Raw genomic sequence first — 22,386 nt, forward strand, 5'->3', positions numbered from 1 at the left:
ATTATTTGCCATAAAACAATAAACAGCTGTGTTATCATCAACTCAGCAGTTGTATTATATTTAAACTGTGCTACTTAAGGCACTTAAAGCTTTCCGTTCATTTAAGTGAAACTGGCAGTTCACTATAGATACTCTTTTTACCATAGTGTGTATAGTAGCCCAAGATTTGTAAATCTGACATTCTAGTTTATGTATACAGGTTTATCCCAGGCTTTCAATAATGGAGAAATAACAGTAACTCTCCTTTATTAACACAGAAGAAAGAAAAGAAGGCATATAGATAAAAGCTTTAGATCATCTAAAATTCTTGTTTCAGTCACTATATTCCATCATCCTATTATGATATTTCTTTCTGAAAGTGCCAAAAATGCGGTATCAGAGGATGGGCTGAATATTCATTTCTTTTTTTGTCTTGTCCTTTTCTTTCATCTTCTTTTGGGTAAGATGAGATGATCAAAAGCAGGGTAAATGGAAGAAGAAAGACAGTAAATGAAAAGCCAAGATAAGTCAGCCCCTAAATAACTGAGAAATGACAGTGCTCCCACCTATTTTAACTTATTGTGCTTGTTCCTGTTAAATCTTAGATATAGAGATATGAGTCGATAACTTCAGGAAACTCTTCAGTTGCTGGAAAAACTACTTCTCACACTCAATTATGGAAAAACTACCTTTCCTGAGACATTTAATGGCTTAATCCAAAATGAGAATATTTATCATCTGTAAATTAATATTGTTATTGGATTAAAATGAGTTTTCTTTTTTGTGCTGGTTTATTTATCAGAAATTCGATTTTTGTATCAAGAGATATATAATACTTCTTCATTTTTTTCTTGGAACCAGAACAGTAAATTACATGACATAGTACTAGCTTTAGTTTTTTATTAATTAGATTTAATATATCATTTTTACTATAATAAGAAACAAATGATGAGAATGTTTTTTGTAATATAACTAACTAGACATGCTATAGTTTATAGCTAATGGGGTAAAAAGCCCATATGTCTCATAGATTTATACTTTATTATCTTTGGAGCTCTTACGTGAGAAGCCACTTAAAATAAAATACTTAAGGAAAGGATAATTCAATTAAAACTTACGAACTACTTTAAGGTAAAGAATTATATCCTTAATTAACAAATTTACTACTTTATTAATTTATAGCAAACCATCTGAAACTCATTACTCTGAGATTTTACTGTAGCATTATTCATCAGAGAGAGAATGCAGTATAAGTTGGGCATAACTTGAACCTCATCCGAGGAAGCTCAATGACTGTTGCACCAAAGAGCTCCATTATCAGGCTGGGCCATTTGCCTGGAGTTCATTCACCGGTATCCCAGAGACATAGCCACAGGGTTTCATAAGTAATACATCCTTCCATTTTTTCTAAGCCCTAAACTTCCCTATCTTTAAAATGAAGAAAATATTCCTTTATTGACTCATAAGGGTATTACTAGTGAGTTGCCCAAGTTCTTTGAAAACCTGAGATGTTAAATAATGAAGGACACAGACTGTTTCTCAGTCTTGTTCATCTTGGAGGATGAGTGTTTTTCATAGCCCAGGAGCTGAAAATGAGTGACCGAAAAGATGCACAGTCACAGTTTTATGATTTAGCATCATGTTACCTAAGGAATCAGCCAGCAGCAAAAATTTCCTCTTAGTGTACTTATTTCCCCCTGTAAATCTTGGAGAAGGATAGGAGGGAATTAGGCTGTCTTGCAACTTAATTTGGAAAGGTGCAAACTATTATTTTTGACCTCTTTTTGCTTCTTTGGTAGTACTTATGTTACCTAACAGAGTGCTGAGCACACTGACAGCAGTTAAATGTACTTGTCCATAAGTTGAACAATGGAGTTAGCATATAATGGGCACATTTGTGAGTGAAAGGGATTAAAGAGGTAAAAAAACTTGTGAGGAATAACATAACTCATTCAGGGTTAAAATCATCTCATGATCTTCTTCTAAAAGATGTAGAAACAACATGATTCAGACAGTTTCATTTTTTAAAAGTCAATTATATGAGATAAAAACTTTTAAAAAATATTCTGTAGACAAAAATTTTTCTGGCAATTGTGTATGTCCTCAGCTTCCAGATATAAAAAGTAATTTCGGTGCTGTTGTCTTCAAACATTCTATTTGTTCAGCTTTTATGAAATTTTTTAGTCTGTGTATTATCAGAAGTAATTACAAAAAACAATAATAATAAATAATGAATAGTTTATTTGAGTCTAAAACAAAATAGTACTTTGAAAATTTAAGTGTAAACATTTCACCTCACTGTGTTTCTTATTGTCTCGCAATTTTAAAAGTGTAACGTCAAATGACCTGACAAGAATTAATTAATAATGTCTTGTCATGTCCACAAGAGGCATAATTAAAATTGCATATAAGCCTTTCATTTGTGATAAACATAATTGAACGTGAAGCACTTCAGTGAAGATTTCACCATATGGGAGAAGTTACTCCATTCCATTGTTTATTTGAAATTTATGATGAGAATATTTAAGTAGAAGAATAATCTTTATGACCTCTAGCAACAGTTTGGCATTTTATTATGAACTGTTTTCATGGCTGAAGATACAGCATTCTGTTGATAATGTGCCTCAAACACTGCCATGTGTATGCAGTATGTGGGCGTTTAATAAACACTATTTGATGATAAGATTTAATTTAGGCATGACATTTGATGAATGTTTATGATTCACATCCTTCCATCGTGCTCACAGATGTACTTGGGTTTTAATTTTGTAAAAGTTAAGGAGCCGACTTAGCACCTTAAAAAAGCAATGCCTGCATTTCTTGTACATAGTTTGGACTGATGGGTTTACCAGCAATTCTTCCTTATTTTTAGTCAACCTGTTTGATGAGAAGCCTGCTGAAGATCCCTGAAAAGGCCTGCGGATAGGATGGATTTCACGGCTACAGGTGGCTCCCTGTTTCTACCCAGACATTTGCAAATATGAAACCAAAATATCAGTTAGAGAAAGAGAATGTAAAGGGGTCATCATAAATCCATCAGAGTTATTAGAGATCAAAATACAGATCCCATTGATAATGAGTGACTTTGCTGTAAGAAGGACACCATGACATTACACAATTTTAAATAAAATATTCAAAGCTGGTAAGCCTTCTGGGAAATAAACCTGGTTTGAAAATCTAAGTCTTTATTTTCATTTTTGAATACCTGCAGCTGATCTAATCACTATAAGTCCTATTAATTTTTGGTTTATAAAATTAAAGATACATATACACGTATATGCATAAAGCTTGACTATAACATTAAGGTTTTCAGTTATAAATTCAGGGAAAGAACCATAGAACCGAGTAAAATTCTGAGAATACTGAACTGGCCTTAATACAAACCTGATATATTTCCAGAGCCCAACTATGTAAACAAAAGGAAATCATGCATTAATTGTTGGAATCTCAAGTTCTGTATTGTTTTTGGCTTTTGATTTGTTTATTTGTTCTATTGTGTTCCCCATATGTAGAGTTGAGTACACCAGATAATCTTTTTCTTATGACTCGGACTTTGCTCATGGCTTTGCTCATTCTGTGTCTCTGTCTGGGGAGGGTGGGACCCCTGACACCTCCTATTACCACCCATTCATCCACCCAAACACCAGCTCCTCTGAGGTGCTCCTCCATGTCCCACAAGTCAGAGAGGACTGTTCCCTCCTCTGCATTCCCATAGCACATTGTCCTTCCTGTATCTTCTGTTTCATTACCTTTAGTTACAGCTGTAACCAATGTATTATAAACTCCTGGAAGGCAGCAGACTATGTCTTACATTGGTTTCATGAGAGTCCTTATTGACCCAGTGTGGCAGATGGGTTGCCAGTGACCACATGGTGAACCAAAGTGGACTTTTTTCCCTTCAATCAACCAAGAGATGCCAAGGCCCTTGATGTTGTCAGGGATTGTGTAGACCATTGTGTGGTAAAAAGCAAAGTGAAATAACTCATTTAATCTTCTGTTTAATTTTAATCTTAATGCAAAATAAATCTGAATGGCCAGTCTTATAAGACTACATTTCCTCATTCTGCTTTCACAGCTTCATGGTGGGATCGATTCTGCAAGGAGTGTGGCTTGCTCCTTCAGGGTTCCCAGCAGAGTTCTCATCAATTATTCTGGAATTCTAGAGGCAAAACAACTCATTGCTGGGGAAAGTGTCCATGAAAATTGTATTTACTTTATAATGAGATTTAGTAGTGAATATTTTCATATTCATATTCCTAATATACAGCCTCAGAAATGATTGCTATGTATTGGTACTGACTTTATTCAGGCACCAGATCAAAAAGTGTCCTTTCTAAAGTGTGTATGTTAATAATGTTTTCAAAATTCTTTAATTATTGGAGGAGATTGCACTGCAAAATGACATGACTTCAATTAAAAGACTTTCTGACTACTGATTTATTTAACATTTGCTAGATACTCTAGAAAAAAATTCTATTTTTTAAAATTATTATTAATTGTCTTCATCAGTTCAGGCTGCTATAATAAAATGCCATAAAATGAGTGGCTTATAAACAACAAACTTATTATAGTTCTAGAGGCTTGAAATCTAAAATCAGGGTGCTAGCACGGTCAGGTTCTGGTAAGGGCTCTCTTCTTGGTTGCAGACTTCTTGCTGTGTCCTCACATGGTAGAGAACAGAGGGCAGCAAGCTTCTCTTGACTCTTATAAGGGAACTTATCCCATTCATGAATGCTCTGCTTCATCTAATTCTAAGCCCCTCCCCAAAGCTTCACCTCCTAATACCTTCACATTAGAGGGTTAGGGTTTCAACATGTAGATTGGGGGTGGACACAAACATTCAGTCCATGACAGTAGTGAATGCCTAAAAAAGAATCAAGTAATGTAACATCATAGTTCAGAGCAACTGCTTTAAAATTCAACTATCCAGGTTTAAATTCCTCTTCAGCGACTTACAGGCGACCAACTTGTCTTGATTTGTCCAAAACACTCCCAGTTTTAGCACTGAATGCCCTATATCCTGGAAAACCCTTTGGTCTTGGTCACCCTAGAAATGTGATGCCTTGTTCAAGTTGCTTACTTTCTCTAATTCTCAGTTTCTTCATCTGTAAAATGTCGATAATAATAGTGCCTGCCTCAGAGGGTTGTTATAGAGCTTAAGTGAGTTAATGTATGTACAGCTATTAGCACAGTATTTAGCACACAGAAAAGTTAAATAAATCTAGTAATTGCCATCCTATTTATTTGTGTGTGTGTGTGTGTGTGTGTGTGTGTGTGTGTGTGTGTGTGTGTGTGTGTGTGTAAACAGTGACACACATGGAATTAAATACAAAGTGTAGAACAGAACCATGTTAATACGTTAATAACAAATCTCCAGGCCCTGGTATAGTCATTTCATAGCTAAGGCTCCTCTTGCTTATCCTTGAGTCATTGATGGAGTGGAAACTGGGGTGGGAGAATGAGAGCACAGATGATTAGCTCTTTAAATGCAATCCAGGACTCTGTGGTATGTGGGCAAAGACAACAAAACCAACCCAGATCAAGAGCCATGATGCATCTACACTCTTCGATAGGGCCTCACCTCAGTTATCTCTAGTTGTGCAGCCCAAGTGAGGACAGGACAGATGATCTAAATCCTGATTTTAGTCATTGGGCCACACCACACTTTGGAAGAACTGTCATATAAGATATAGCTGCTATAAGGTCATATCTTTGTGTTACCAAAGAAAAGGGAATTCTTCAAATAGTTGATGAATCCTACTTTGTAAACGTAAGCATTCAAAAAAATTTATTGAACTTTTGCTAAGTGCTAAGTACTGTGCTAGGGATGCAGAAACAATAGGACCACTCTTGCCGTCAGGTATCTCCCAGGTTAGTGTGACTGTTAGACAAGGTGGACAGCCCTTCAATAACATTTGTGATGAGCCGGTTAACTGATGCATGTCTTTTCACACGAAGGTGACAACCGTGGCACATTCAGGAAGATCAGTACTTCAGTAAGGGCCTATCTGGGGCTTGTAGATAGGTGTCTAATATTTGCACCCTGATGCATGGACAAGGGTAAGAAAGACCAAGCAGTCAAAACATAGAGGGGAGGAAAGAACTGAAAGAAGGTATCATAAGGAAACAAAAAAGTGGCATATTGCCTCTTCTTATCCTTTAGATCTCAGCTAAAATGTCACCTCTTTAGAGTGGCCTGACCATCTTATCTGAAGTAACTCAACCCTCCTCACTGATAACCTTTAATTTTTTCTCTTATCCACTTGTTTGTTTCCTTCAGAGCACATATTATAATGGTCAGCTATTTTATTTGTCTGCTTTATTAGAATATAGCCAAAGGTACTATAAAACAGAATGGTTCAAATAAGCGAGTTTATTTCTCTCTTATTTAATAGTCCAGAGGCAGGTGAGCAGTCAGGTAAAAGTCAGTTCCAGGAAGTCACCCAGGGCTCTCGATTCCTTCTGTCTGGTATCCCACCAACCCTCGAGCATTGCTATCATCTGCATCGTTAAAGCTGACTCAGAGACCATGTTCTGGGCTGGCTCAAGGGAAGGTTAGAGGAAGAGTGGAGGGCAATCAGCTTCTTTAAGGACAGTATCCAGAATCAGTACACCTCACTTCCACACATCCCTATCATGTGTTCACACCTAAGGGGACATTGGGAAGGGTATGTAATCTTCAGCTGGGTGGCCATAGGCTAAAATTCCTTGGGCTGGGGTGGAGGTGTCAATTACCAAAGGGAGGAAGAACAGAATGGACACTGGAGGACAGTTAACAGTCTTGGCCATGCTTGCATAATTTTGTTGTTGTTGTTTATTTTTGCCGTCCATGGGGCCAGGGACTGTATATCTGTTTGATTCACTGTTATATCCCCAGAAACTGGGATAAATGCCTAGCACATAGTAGGCACTCAGTATATATTGGATGAATGAAGTTCAATAAATCCTCAGGAATATCATGTTTGTTATATCATTGATAGGTTCGGCTTATCTTCATAATTCTTATGGCATTACCAAAGCCCTACTTTAGAATTTCCACGTATTTATGGATTGGCATAATTGAGACTTTAAGCCATTGACTGAGACCTAGTGTGGTGACTGGCAGGCACAAAGCAGGTATTCAATAAATTTTAAGTTTTCTTTCATTTCTTTTAGTCAGGAAGAAAAGATTCATGTATAGGATATAAAAATATGTTAGGAAATAATATTGAAATTATTCATCTTGTCATTCAGAGAAGAAATCTGAAGTATTAAAGAATTTCCTTAAAGGAGTTCGTTTTCAAAAACCAGGCCTCTCTGGGGTCAACTGACAAACAATGACCAGTAGCTAACAGGCAACTGGATAGCTCTGTTTTAATCCTGCGCTTCTTCTCAAAATATAAGAGAATCTGTGTTAACAACCTCAAGGTAAATAAAAAATAATACATTGAATAACATATATGAGTTTGGAGCAAAAATAATAAAAACAGAAGTAGAATGAAAGTGTATTGACGCTGGCCTGTTTCCGCACACTCAGGAAGGGGAAAAGCTGATTCTCTGATTTCTTTCCAACGGCTGTTTTCAAGAAGCATTTATTTTGAAAACCACTTAGTGTTGAGGAACATATTTAAACTCCAGCTGTTAATTAAATTTTTTAAAAAACAGCACTTAAATAGAATTGACTTTTGTTTGCAGATCAGTCTGTTAATTCAGTCCTTAACTAAAACGAAGTGTAATTCTTAGGAGTCATGGTTAGAGGACTCTCACCAGATACAGGAGATGATGTCTGCAGATTATTTTTAGAAGTTTAAAAATAACCATGAAAATTTAATGCTTATATTGAATTATTGACATAATAATTGGTTACTGGTTCCTTTTCCAAGACACATTTGGTTTGGCTTCTGCTCTCAATTTATGAAATCTTACAAAACAAAGAAATGCAACGTCTTCTGCAAGCTCTTATTTATTTAGAATTTTACTTAGACCATTTTAACTGTTCACATACTAGCTTGTTTAGGGAGCCTGTTTTTGCCCTCAAACATGACAGATCCATTTCAGTCGACTCAAAAAGGATGGCTGTGAGATGGTGTTCAAAGTTTAAATGGAATATATAGAAATTCAAATAACTCTCTGAGTTTATTGGGCTGAACATCAAAGCATCAACCCTTTGTCTTTGGAAATTAATTACCTATTCTTTAGCCTATGCAAATCCTCCATATTCTTGAATTTAGCTTAAATTCTTTCAGCTCTGTGAAATTTTCCTAACCGGGCACTTCTGGAGTAAAAGGATTTGCTTTGGAACCCATCTCCAGTCCCTTTGAGAGCTATTCTATCTGGAGCCTAGAGCTCCAGGCTTTACTTAAATGCAAAGCCTGGTGCATGGTCACTATAATTCATAGCATCCGTGAGAAGCACTCTTTTTCTTAGCCTCTGTATTGTTGAATCCTGCCTTTTGCTGCGTTTTTTTCCATTTTCTTCCAGTTTGACATGCCAGAGAAGAGCATTTTAGTAGGACATTTTCAAATAACTGTAGTAAAGTAAAAAGACATTTAACAATATTTACATTCCTGAGCCTCAGTGGTCTCATTAAAATGTTATGTACTCCAAGGATGTACATTGCAGCATTATTTATAATAACAAAAGAACTGGTGACAACATAAATGTCCAACAGAAAGGGAATGCTTAAATGAATTTTAGAACATTCATTTTATGGAATACCGACTTTTAAAAATATAAGGTAGTTCTCTATATACCTATGTGAAAGTATGGCCTTCATATAGTAAATAGAGTGTACATGTATACATGTATACGGTATGTACATATATTCATATATGTACATATGTATACATACATACAGTAAATATACATATACAGTATATACACACATATTTAGTATATAGAATATATGTGGTCCTAGTAAAGTGTATACAGTATATATGAATATATATATCTGGTATAGTATATATAAATATATGTAATTATCCTATTCACATAGAAAATAATAAGATTTCTACAACTTCTATATAGTAGCTAGTCTTATTTCTGAGAAATAGGAGTAGGGATAGGGATTCTTCTTTTTAATTCGTGTACTTCTATGTTTAAAAAAATTTTTATTGTGATCATGTATTATTACTTTTATAATTAAAAAATCACACATTCAATTGACATGACTACTAAACCTGTATATTGTCATTGTGGAAGCTATTATTGGACTAATGGTTCAAGTCACTTCTATGCTCTAAAATAACCACTAGATCCTTGTCTCCCACCACGTCTATGAAACCCTCACACTGGCTCCATAATTCCCACCATCCCTTCTGGCCTGAGTTCCCACTGCTTCCCAAGCTCTCCTGTTGGAGTTGAGATACTTTTCTACTCATTATTTCGCCTTTGCCTTTAATATTATTTCTGCCTCTAAAATAACTTTCTACTGCTTCCCTCTGCCTCTCTAAAATCATACCTATTTTCAAAGCCACAGAGCAAGCAACCCTTCCTCACAATAGAAACACTTCTCCAAATTCCTAGAAAAGCAATGTGTTTTTGTAAAAACACATTATATTGATCATTCATGTAGGTAGATTATACTAGAATGTGCAGTTGATTGAAATTTTGCATTGATGTCAGAAATTATGCATGTTTTGAATTTATTGCTTATTATTTACTGTCCTCTTTCTTCCTGGGGTTAAAAAGAAAGAAAACGGGAAGAAAAGAAATCTCGATGTAGTTTTCTGACTGAGCACTCAGAGCCACTTGGATCAATACTTCCAAATTCTAGCATGTCAACTGCTGAGTTATTGTCCTGCTTTAAACACACAGTTTACCTCGGCCCATAGATCAGATATCTCAGAGGAGCGAAATGAATGCTGTTATTGATAAAGGACATTAACCTTTATTGTCACTTTTCTTGATGAGTATGGCAATTTCTGGGGTTCATTTTCTGTATACCTAGCAGAATAAATTTTTTACATATACAGTATTTAGATCTTGCCTGTATGTGAGAGAAAAAGTGTGTGTGTGTGTGTGTGTGTGTGTGTGTGTGTGTTTTAAAGTGAAAGGGTTTACTTTGAGTCAACCAAGTGACATGCCCTGAATTTCAGTTTTATGCTAATTTGTCTCAATATGTCATTCACCTGTTTATATTTTTGCAACCTGTATTCCAACATGAGATTGTGTTTGAGATTAGCAGTGCTCAAAACCCAAAATTAAATTTCAAATAATTCATGACTAACAGAACACAGGAATTGGATTTTGAAAACATGAGGAGGAGGCATACTGTATAAAGGCAAAATGGTAACTAATGATAATTGCATTTCAAAATAAAAACATTTTCTTCTGCCCATGTACCTCAAAAAGATGTTCAGCCTATGAGTTTTTGATATCCACTTTGATGTACTCTTAATAAGACATAAGTCCCAGAACCCCTGACTTTTTTGCTATAACTCAACACTTTATATAAGAAATGAACATTGATCAGCCATTGAGTCTACTTCGTGCAGAGATGTTTTTTTTCCTTCTCTACTGCATCATTAGCTGTGACGTGATTCTAAATTTATATCCATCTAGCTTTGCTTGAGAAGCCAGCCACAAATTAAAGGAGACTGACTAGTCTCCTTTAATCCTCACAGCAATTCTGAGAACAGTGCTAATAGCATCTGCTTTGGGTGCCCAAAATCTAAGTTCAAGTTTTGTCATTTCTGGCGTGTTCCTCAGAGCAAGTTCCTTTCAGCTTTAGCTCCTATATCAATAGCATGGCTGTGGTTAAAAAATGCCTCATAGACTATTTAAGCTTAAAATGAAATAATCCATTCAGTTATCTAATTTAGTACATAGTAAGCATATAACTTAAATGCTAGGTGTTATCTTCCTTTTGCAAGTGAGGAAACTGGGATTTCCTGAGAGTTTAATGACTTTTTAAAAGGTCAGTAACTTGATGAGGATGAAACTCTAAGTTCTCTGATGCCTGTAGTTTTTCTATTGCAGAATGCCACATGGGATACACAGCACATCACATACCATATCATGCCACATCACATGCCTTGTTATCTTTCCAACAGAATTATCCCATATTCGTCATCCTCATTTGTCCTTCCTTATGTACCTCCCAAAACATATCACTTTACATGACATTGTTTTAGGTCTCAGTGACCTATGTTCAATTCCAACACTGGCACGAAAGCCAGGACTTTCAGCAGAGGATGCATGCCTCCCGCACAGGTCTGTGTCCACCAGAGAATGGACATTTTTTTAAACATTTTTTGTTAAGACACCATATACACTGGCGGCAGCCCTACAAGGATGGCCCTGTGATGTGTGGCCATAGATTTCCCTTTATAAAACACAATCAATAGATGATTGGATAAAGAAGTTATGGTTCATATATGTAATGGAATATTACTCAGCCATTCAAAAAATGAAATCCTGCTATTAACAACGATGTGGATGGACCTAGAGGTTATTATGCTGAGTGAAATAAGTCAGACAAAGATAAATACCATGTGATTTCACTTGTATGCAGAATCTAAGGAACAAAAAGAACAAAGTAATCAAAAACAGACTCACAAATATAGAGGACAATCTGGTGATGGACAGAGGAGTGGGGGTTGGAGGCTGGGAGAATGGGGTGAAGGGTTAAAGAAGTATGAATTAGTAGTTGATAAATGGTCATGGGAATGCAGAGCATGGCGTAGGGAATGCTGTCAGCATTAATGTAATGGCTAGGTGGAGAGCCAGAGGAGAGAAAGAGCAATCGGGGGATCATTTTATAAACTATATAAATGTATAACCAATGTACTATATACTTGAAACTAATAAAATAAAATAAAAAAACATTCTAATGAGAAACCCGAACTCTAGCTTTAGCTTGATCATATGAATTACTCCAGACCGAGGTAAATTCTCTTTCTAGGATCTTTCTTCAGTCTGTTCTGATAGATGCAGGTCTTAGACAATTATGAAAATTCTTTGCATCTGATTTTAATGTCTTTCAAATTTATGAAATATACCCAGTGCTGTGCCGAAAAGTGCATTTTGGAATTATGCAGTTATTTAGAAAAACAAAACAAAACAACTTAGCCCCTACATGTTTTAGTTGCCCTCAAATGCAACTAATATATGAGGCAGCAAATATAAAAGTTCATGAGCCCCAAAAGAATGGTCACAGCCCTTGGAGTGGAGATGAGGGAGAAAGCATTGAGGAGTGGGGTATAGGGGGAGACTTCCTAGAGGAGGTAAGACATCACCAGAGACTTTAATCTGGATTTAGGGAGAAGCGAAAGAGACTTTCAGTTGAGGGGAAGAGCTTGAGCCAAAGCACGGAAGTTGAAAATCAAATGTTTGTGGGCTTGACCAGTGTGTTTCTTTAGCAGCCTCAGAAATAAAATCATAAAGGCAGATGAGGACCTCATTGATGAGGATCCTGAATTCTAAGCCAATGGATGGGCCAAAATTGTCACCAAAGGCTCTGGAATAAAGAAATGACATGGTAAAAGTGGCATTTTAGGGAGACAGATATGTCAGCTGTGTGCAAGGTAGCACACAGAAGAGGTGAGGCTGGAAGTCAGAGAGTACTTTAGGAAATTATCATAATCAGTTAAGTAGAAGGCGATAACGGTCTAACTTAGAAGGGTAAAGTTCATTTAAAAGGAATTGTAGAGATTAGCTAGATGATTCTGTGTAGGGTAAGGGTGCAAAGAACCGTTAAAGTACCAACAGAAATTTATAGTACACATTTTATTTATTTATTTATTTTTGCTACTATCCATGTATACATAGCATTGAGGAAATGTGACCAAGAACAGTTATTTTTCTTTTTGGAAGTCAGACAGCAAAATTCTGTCAACAAATGATCAATAGATTGAGGTAGCTCTTGCTTTTATTCCAAGAGTAATTCTTTGCGTGGCAGAGGTACCATACAGCTTCCTCTGTACTGAAAACATTAAGAGTAGAGTGCATCTAAATTAGTTGAATGGCTTAGGTAGTGGAGATGGTTGCATAATTCTGTGAATATATCAAAACTGCTGAATTGTACACTTAGTGAATTTTATGGTTCGTGAATTACAAAACAATAAAGTTGTTATTTAAAAAAAGCAATGAGACTCTACATAGGGTTTTAAGGACCTTTTCTTAAGATCTAAGTAAAGTTTAAATATTTACCTCCTCCTTTCCACCCCAAAAGATCGACCCCCCAATCACATTTTCACTTTTGGACAGCAGGCAAAAAATATCTTACACTTCCAAGCTCATTAGGACTTCCGCTCCCATTCCATCTCGGCATTCTGCTGCTTATGCTTTCCAAGGTACTGTTGGGAATTGTCAAAGAAACTTAGATAGCAGTTTGTCTGCCAGGCCAGGTTATTTTCTCTAACAGAATTTTCAGCTAAAGTGAAAACTCTACAGGCAGTGCAAGCCCCAGCTCTTCAGAGGGGGAAAGAAAACCCCAAAACTTGCCGAATCACTTTTTATTAAACATTAATCTTGCAATCCCAACAGTTAAATCTATTATTCAGGCAGGCAAGCTTTAAATAAGGCAGCAAACTAGGGAAAGAAAGAGTAGTTCCTCATATTCGTAACCTCCACCCGCCCCCCGCACCCCTCCCGCCGCCCCCGCCCCCAGCATGTCATCAGCTTTGGCTTAGAGTCTTTGCTAGAGAATACAGTCTCATTTTTTTTTTTAACTCTATTAACTAATCACACAGATAAAATTTTAAAGAATGAGTGTACCTGGGTTTCTCAACACCCATTTGTCATGTTAAATCACAGGCCACTTAATTTCAGAAGGAGAATGTTTTCTAGGTGACACAGAGGCTCCTGGAGTTTCCCTGGCATATCCATCCATCCTAGATGGCTCTATTGTCAAATGTGTCACAGCCTCCACCCTGTGGGCCTGCTGATTTCTTAGCACTCAGAAAAAATGAGTGGGAGTTTTAGGGAAAACGTCTCACAGCCTAACCTCTGTGTAGGCTACTGCCATCCATCACACGGGCAACCCAAGGGCAGACGATCTGGAAGAAGGGAATGCAGATTGACTTTGGGTCACTGTTTCTGGTCTTTCATTCTTGAATTTTAATGTGCATCTCTCTCCTCACTCCCATTATCCTTCTAGATTTTTTTTTTATTATGTCTCCCCTTTTAAAAGTATTTCTTAAATTAGTGGGACCAGTGTCCCCTATACCTGTTAGTATTGGCTCTATTCAAACAATATTTGGTGTTTTTGCTTTTTTTTTTTTAATCCAGATATTTCTCTAATGGAGCATATCAACCTGTGTGCTAAGAAAACCTTTTGGTATAATCGGTCTGTATTTCTTTTTTCTTTTCTTCTCTTTTTTTAAATGAATTAATTTATTTTTTATGGTGACATTGGTTAACGAAATCCAATAAGTTTCAGCTGTACATTTTAACAGTAAGACATATATATATTTATATTGTGTGTTCACCTCCCATGGTTAGATTTCTTTCTGTCACCATATATTTGACCCCTTTTACCCCATCTACCTCCTTCCTCCCCCTTCCCCCTTCCCTTCTACCCTCTGATAACCACTAGTTTATTTTCCATGTTCATGAGTCTCTGTTTGTCCTGTTCATTTGTTGCTTTTAGGTTTATCCCACACATAAGTGATATCATTCTTTCTTTATGGCATTCGCTAGGTTTCCATTTCAGAGCAGAAGGGCTTTATTGAGTTATGAAAGTGTCATCTTAAACTATGGACCCCTTATCTCTATCTTCAGGAGTCAGAATGGACTCCATCCACAAGGGAGAAAGCTCATCCGTGGGTATTGAACACTGTCATTTTTTTCTGTCTATTGTGTTGGTAAATTCAACTTTTCATACTCGAGTCAGTCATTACTACGATTGTGACAGGATCTATGTCAGTTGCATCACTAGCAAGTACTTAATAAACGACCACCTGCTCATGGAGCTCTGCAGACAGCTGTGACATTGCACACTAGGGACTTGAGCATCCGAGGCAGACCCCAAAGGACAGCATGAATGTGGATTGGCTACATTTAATTAGTTATAAAGTATCAAATTAATAAATAGATGATGTGTTGCAAATGGTGAGTGTCCTCCCTGCAAACTAGAGGTAAGAATAAAATCTACAGCTTTCATTTATTGTGTACTGCGTGTATCATCTCATTTAATCTTCATAACAGCCAAATAAGACAAGAGCTATTATTGCTCCCATTTTAAAAATGAGTAAACTGAGGCTCAGAGAAGCTATCTTGCCCAGAGTCTCACAACTCACAGTAGTACAGCCTGAATACAAATCTAAGCTGTAGGCCACCTATCAAATGATCTCGATTCTATGAGGATTAGTCAGAGTTGAGAACTAGGATTCTAGGATTGAAACTGTTCTTGGGGAAAGTAAAACCATCTTCAGCAAGTCATCTTTGTCGTCTCATTCCTTAGGATTACCAGAGAATTTAAAAAAATAAAACGTCTTTATGAGATTACTGAATTTCCCTAGCTTATGATTAGTATTTCTGATCTAGGACATTGATGGCTACAAAAGCCTGATTTTTATCACCACATGTGATTCAATGGCAATAGTTTGAGCTTATTTTCATCTTTCTTCCACTTAGCTTTTGACTAGAAATAGTGATTTATGGATCCTTCAATTTTTATTATAAGTACTTTCCTGAAAAGTTACTCGTAAATGAAAATTTGAAAATCAGTCTCATTTTAAATTCATCCAGGTAACTGAATTTGCTGCGCCCTCCTGTCCAGTCACCTCCTGAGAGCTCATCTGTGAGTGCACCCACTGTATATCTGCCACCACACGAATCAGACTTCTAGATGGCCATGGAAACATCCAGAGAGAAAGAAGTTAGATGTTCCAAGGAATCTTTGGTTATATAAAGAAAGTAGTAATTTCTAGTCTAGACAAGAAAAGCACTTTTATTTAGTGAATTTGTATTTAACGACATAACAATATTGGTTCCTACCTGGGGTAACTGGCTTATCCTCTCTTTCTTGGTTTCCACATCTGGCAGCTCTGCAGGAAGCACTGACAAGAATTAATTGGCTTTCCTGAGCCTGAGGCTCAGTTCTGCTTCCCAGGTCCAGCAATCCCACAGGACTCTGCTCTCACATAATTTACTGTCTAGAAGGACTTTCTATTTTCAAGAGTTCTAACTGACAGGCACCCTGTAATGTATGTACATTTTCAAATTCAATAAGTTAGAACCTTGAGAATCTTTCAGGGTATTTAGCTCAACTTAAGAAAAGTGGACATGGCCACATTCAAAGTATTTAGATTATTTGTTGCTTTTCTGAGGGTTCTGACGTGGTCCTATTGAAATGTGTAATTTGCACAAGTCACTTGTTCCTCTTCCTCTAGTTGGTGATATTTGAAGAGTATGGTAAAGGGGTCCTTTGCATTTCATGCTGGGCTCTCTGAACATGACAGAGATGGTAGGATAAGAATTTCCTCCTGATTGATTCTATTTATAGACTCTCTAATAATGTAGATGTAGTCTAGATTCTATTCCTTCAATTATTACTATACATCTGAGAAGCTCCTGTATGCTGTGGCCTCACCTTGAGGAAAATGATATCGATTATGTTTTATAGGTAACGAATAAGTAAAGCAAGTTGTATCTGACTACAGTGGCAACTGATTAGTACAAAATTATAAAAAATTGGAAAGGACTTCTATAGCCCATCCAACTTTCCACCAAAAGCTAGTTCCTGCCTTGACAGACGCTGAGCCCCCTGTCTATTTGATTGCCCACCTGGATCAAAACACTCGTTTCTGAGATGCCACTCTGTCTCATTGTCAGATAACTTAAATTCTGTTCTTTCACTTGATAGATTAAAAACATCTTCTTTGTAACTTGCATCAATCAGTCCTGGTTTGTTCTCAGTAGCTGCATAGAAAAAGTCCATTGATTGATCGATTGGTCCATTCATTTGTTTATTTATTTTGTATTGGGCGCCTAGTATGTACAATATAGTATGCAAGCCATGAGCCTCAAACTCCAGGAGCTGACAAGTTACTAGGCATAACATGGATATAGAGAAGTCGTATGTCATACATGCCACATGAGCAGTATAATGACGTGCTGTATGAAGAAGAGGGAGAACAATAGGAAGGGGTCAAGTCCTGACAGGTATGGTCAGCAAATTCATCATGAAGAAGGGGACATTTAAAGCTGCTTAACTTTAATGACTTGAGGTTAAAAGGTGGAGATTGGAAAGATAAAGTGTTGAAGTAATGATGGGTAGTTTATATTAACCAGAGCTCAGAGTTTGAATTGCAGAGTGAAAGACGGGGCTCAAAAAGCTAGTAGAGTTAGTACCTCTTTCTGCCTGTAAGATTTTAGATAATTACTTAGGCCCTCTGTTCTTCAGTTTCCTCATCTGTAAAGTGAGGCTAGTAATAGTATCAATCTCCTAGGATTGCTTTGATGATTAAATGAGTCAATATTAGTAAAAAGCTTGGAACTATGTTTAACACATAGCAAGCACTCAAATATTAGCTATTACTCTTATAGTACTGCTACTACTTTTATTACTTTTATGAGTTCATGCCCTAATCTAGAATGCTTTGGGTGCGTCTTAAGAGCTATGTGTGTGTGTGTGTGTGTGTGTGTGATGTGTTTGTACATGTGTTTGATAGTGTGGGGTTTAATTTATAAAATAATTGTGAGAATTAGGTAAAATCCAACTGCTTAGCAAATGGTATATTTCCAGTAAGAAAAATAATAGAAGATTTTCCTCTTCTGCTTGCTACTAATGAACCTTTGGCTGGTTTAAGAATAGAATGAAGGCCAGGTGAAAACATTGAATAGACTCAAATTTGAAAACTTGTTTTGCTCTTAGCACCACCAGTAGCACTAAAAAATTCTTAGCGAGTCATTCTGAATATCATTGAGAGGCAAAGGATGGGCAGTAGATGAGTGAATGAGGAATGAGACAAAGTGAGGAGAAAACGGAAGGAATCGGGACGAGCGGCATTAAGGTGATACCACTTGGGGATGAGCCATCAGAAAAGTAGGAGTCCCTCTCTCTGAGGACCTTTAAAAAGAGAAGAGATGTTGTCCACCCAGGTGGAGCAGGAGTCCCTGGAGGAAAGGGCTGAACTAGAGGGTCTCCAGAGTCTCCAAGGACGGCCCCTCTCCCAGGCCACTTTCCTATTGCACTTACAAACCCGAATGAGCCCTACATATCCACCTCTGCTTAAAGAGTCATGAGTAATCCAAAGAGGGCATCTGTTGAATAACACTGAGTAAGGCCAAGTCACTGTGTATTGAGGTGGTAGATATCGAATATCAATTTTCTAGTCCTCTGGGATCTGTGTCCACCTTCTCTGGGCGTGACAGCTTACGCGAGCCTCTGCGGTCTGCTGCTGGGGAAATACCAGTGCCGTGGGCTATTCGGGAGACAAGAAACATGAACATGCCAGGGCTGTGAGGGAACTGGGAGGTCTCGGGGCGGGGTAGGTGGGGGGAGAAGGATGGTGTGTCTCCGCAGGGCAGGTGTGGGTGGTGGATTAGGCAGAAGGGAGAACTGAAGCCTGGAGCCCACTCACTGTCTGCTGCTGTTTTGCTTCCTAGGGGCAGTAGATGTCTCCAGTGCCGTAGATCATCCCTTTTCAACAGCATCCAAAGGTGGGGAAAAAGCGTGTTACACGTCTCTGATTTCCGACATCTGTTACCCACCTCAGGAGGAGTCTACTTATTTCACAGGAATTCTTCAAAAGGAAAATGGCCACGTCGCCACGTCAGAGACCCCTGAGGAACTGAGCACCCCCGGGCCCTCCTTACCAGATGTGCCTGGGACAGAGCCTCATGGCTTATTTAGTTCTGATTCTGGAATAGAGATGACTCCTGCAGAGTCCATCGAAGTGAGCAAGATCCTAGCAGACCCCCTGGACCAGATGAAAGCAGAAGCCTACAAATACATTGACATAACCAGGCCAGAGGAGGTGAAATATCACGAGCAGAGTCACCCCAAGTTGGAAGAGAAAGACTTGGATTTTAAGAATAAGGACACTGAAATTGCAACAAAATCTGAAAAGGTCTGTGAACCGGAGAAACCAGTTCCTGTGGAGGGAAGAATCCTCAAGGACCATTTATTTGAAGAATCGACATTTGCACCTTATGTAGATGATCTCTCTGAAGAGCAGCACAGGGCGCCTCTGATCACTGCCCCTGTCAAAATCACACTGACTGAGATTGAGCCTTCTGTTGAAACTGCTACCCAAGAGAAAACCCCCGAAAAGCAAGACATCTGTCTGAAACCAAGTCCTGATACTGTCCCAACTGTCACTGTCTCAGAGCCTGAGGATGACAGCCCAGGATCCGTCACTCCTCCATCTTCTAGAACAGGTAAGGAAACTGGTGTCCCTGCCTTGGAAAACACCAGCACGTGGAAATCTGAATTTCGAGGAATGAAGATTTGCATTCAAAATACTAGAGGATCCCCTTAAGTCTTAGCTTAACTAATTTAATTGATATACAGCTTGTTCAGTGTTGTGCCCATTGTACAAGGTTGAGATTTGGGATATTCTTTAAAGTCAGGTTTGCTTTGCAAAGTTTCTTTCTTCTATTGAGAGGAGAGGTAAGGATGACACACTGAAAACATTAAAATTCTCACGTGGTCTTACCATTCAGAGCAGAGAAGGAGGTGTTGCCTGCTTCTAGGGTAGCTTTCCTCCCGGACCCGCTGCAGGCATCATGGAGAAAGCACCATGCTGTTTTCCAGAGACCAGCTGGGTCACCTCGGGCAGAACATTTGCATTCCTGGCCCCAGTTCCAAGTCTGTAATGAAGTGGGGGGTGTCTTCAGGATCTTTGGAGGGGGCAAGGGCAGAGAAAGATAACTTAATCAAAGGGTACTTCAACCCCTCTTTTAAATCTAAATACCACCTTTTTTATCTTTTTACTTTTTAAACCAAAGGTTTATTTAATTAGAATTTTAAAAAGTCTGAAATTCAGTAGGCTGTAATTTTATTCAACTTGAATGTTCTACTATTCTGACTCAAAGCGGGATGTTAAACCACACTTAGTACATCCTCTCAAACATAAACGGGGCCTCCTCTACTCGGGTGAAAGGCCAGAGTGATAGTAGGAGCTTCCCCACCCAACCCTGTGCTATTCCCATCCTGTGTGCATCTCCCTCCTGTGTGCATCTCCATCCTGTGTGCATCTCCCTCCTGTGTGCATCTCCATCCTGTGTGCATCTCCATCCTGTGTGCATCTCTACCTGTCTTGAATGCCCATGAGGCATTAGGATGAAGAAGACAGTTGGAAGGCCTTGAATCTTCCCTTGCCTCCAGTCGCATTCTGACCCTACCTAAAAGTAATTTGTAAATCAAAAAGTGATCACTTTTGATTTACAAAAAGTGATTTTTAGCACCTCAGGTGAATGAACCTCCACTGATTCCTTAAAATGGGTCTGAAGCCTCATGATTAGGATTGCTCTAGACCCTGATGCTGCAGTAAGTCCAAGTGTTAGAAGAGAATGACCTTAATGGAAGTACCTCCTGTTCTGTTTCCCTAAAGATTCCCTAAAGATCACTTCCTCCCCTTCCCCAGCCTTACCTCAGACACATTCAACTATAAAGCTCCAAGGGTTTCAAAGATCCACTGCACCAAGTCCCTAATTTCCAAATTCATTTATTCACTCAACAAACACTTTCTACACACATTCTTTTGGTCAGGCACTCTACTAGGCATTGATGGTGCCAAATTAAAAACAAAACAAAACAGAATTAGTCCCTGTCCTCCAGTGGATCATACCACACCCTGGTGTGATTGGTGTTCTGAGACGGCGAAACATAGAAGCTAAGGAATGTCGAAGTCCAGCTGCTCCTTCGCCAGGTGAACTGAATCTTGCAGTGGCTCTTAAAGGAGCAGGAGGAAATGAACAGGTGAAGGGGAGGGGTGGCCTTCCAAGTCTGAGAAGGTACAAGGACATGAGGTGTGATGGCACAGCGAACTTAGCATAAGATGTAAATGGAGATTTGATAGTGATGACAAATAAGGACACTTAGGCCCCAAGCAAATTAGATGTGGCTAGTCCCAGCCTACAACTTGAGACAGGGGCATATCTGAATCTCAAAGCCTCCTTGTATTCTTTCTGGCAATGCATCATACAACGCTTATAGTATTCCATGAGATAAAGATATTGACACTCTGAAGATGTAAGCTACATTATCAGCTGTGTTTTATAGAGCTCCAGGGTTGCCCGGTGGTCACTCTAGAACTTCAGCTAGTCTTTAGGAAGAGCGAAATGCACTAGCACATATAGGTCCTCTTACATGGCATGCGCCTCATGTAAAAAGTACAGCTTACGAAGTTGATGACAAAGACTTGTACAGGGTTCATTAATTATTAGAGAATTTCTACCTTTTAGTAGCCATGACCCATTGGGGTTCTGGAGCAGCTTCAAGAGGAGACAAAGACAGATCTGGCTTACATGATCGTGGAGTTTTACGATCTTGAGTTGCCTGCTTGAGAGTTGTTCCAAATAAACATTCTAAGCAAGTTTCGTTCAAGAAAAAGTCCCCTGTCCCATTACACAGCTCTCTCTCATGTCCAGCTCCTCTCCCCACCCTCCATATCGTAACATCTGAGTCATATAACAACAGGTAAGAATAAAATTAACAGGAGGAATAAGAGGAGTCAGCTTGTCATTGAGGTCTTTCTCCTTATTCTTTTCATCTCCAGAGGTTGACCTAACCTCCTTCCCAACTTGTGAGTCTCTGGCATCATGTGACACTCTGCTCATAGATTCTGGAAGATTTGGGCTTTGTTACATCTGTTGGGTCTTGGGTCATTCTGCTATTTCCAGTGCCAACAGATAAGACAAACACCAAGAATTGCAAATAATCCTACACAGAAACTGAAGGAAAGGAAAGCATTCTAAGCAAAAGGAGCTTTGTTTATCATTGTTTCATAAGTGAAGAAATAATCAATTCTGCGAAATAATTCTAATTATGTGAATTATGAATCAGGAGAAATTCTAATTTAGAACAGTTTTAGCCACAGACCCTGAAACTTAAATAAAGAGTCTAATATGTTCTCTTTAATTCCAATAATTTCATTTTGTAACTTTCTCCAACACACATAACTATTTTCATCTCATTTAATAATATACCCTGAGGTCCAGAGGCATTTTTACATCTTAAACATTGAAAGATTCTTCTCAGCAAAGATCAGTCGTGAGTGTAAGTGGAGCATTTTAGTTAAACTTAGTACCTGCCCTGATGCACCGGACTATGGCCATCAACACCACATTGTCTTTGACAAAAACGCCCAGAGCATATGATAGCCACCATGGGTGTTCTCGGAGGTACTACCCTCAGAAAGGACAGTGATCGAGAGGTCTAACTAGATTTTATGCTCCATGACAGCAGGGGTCATTTATGTTTTTGTTCATCATTACCACTGAGTATGCAGTGGTGAAACACAAGATCACTGCCTG

General features: G+C 38.3%; 1 protein-coding gene across 1 annotated transcript in view; it reads left to right on the top strand.

Annotated features, from left to right (window-relative positions):
* RTN1 (reticulon 1) overlaps positions 1-22,386 on the top strand; it is a 167,829-nt gene that overhangs the window by 71,308 nt on the left and 74,135 nt on the right. Inside the window, exon 2 of the mRNA XM_011386279.2 lies at positions 18,514-19,287. Within this exon, the coding sequence (XP_011384581.1) occupies positions 18,514-19,287 (774 nt within the window). The remainder of the gene's footprint in view (positions 1-18,513; positions 19,288-22,386) is intronic.

The sequence above is a fragment of the Pteropus vampyrus genome, unplaced genomic scaffold (genome assembly GCF_000151845.1).
Source record: "Pteropus vampyrus isolate Shadow unplaced genomic scaffold, Pvam_2.0 Scaffold15, whole genome shotgun sequence".
Lineage (NCBI taxonomy): Eukaryota > Metazoa > Chordata > Mammalia > Chiroptera > Pteropodidae > Pteropus > Pteropus vampyrus.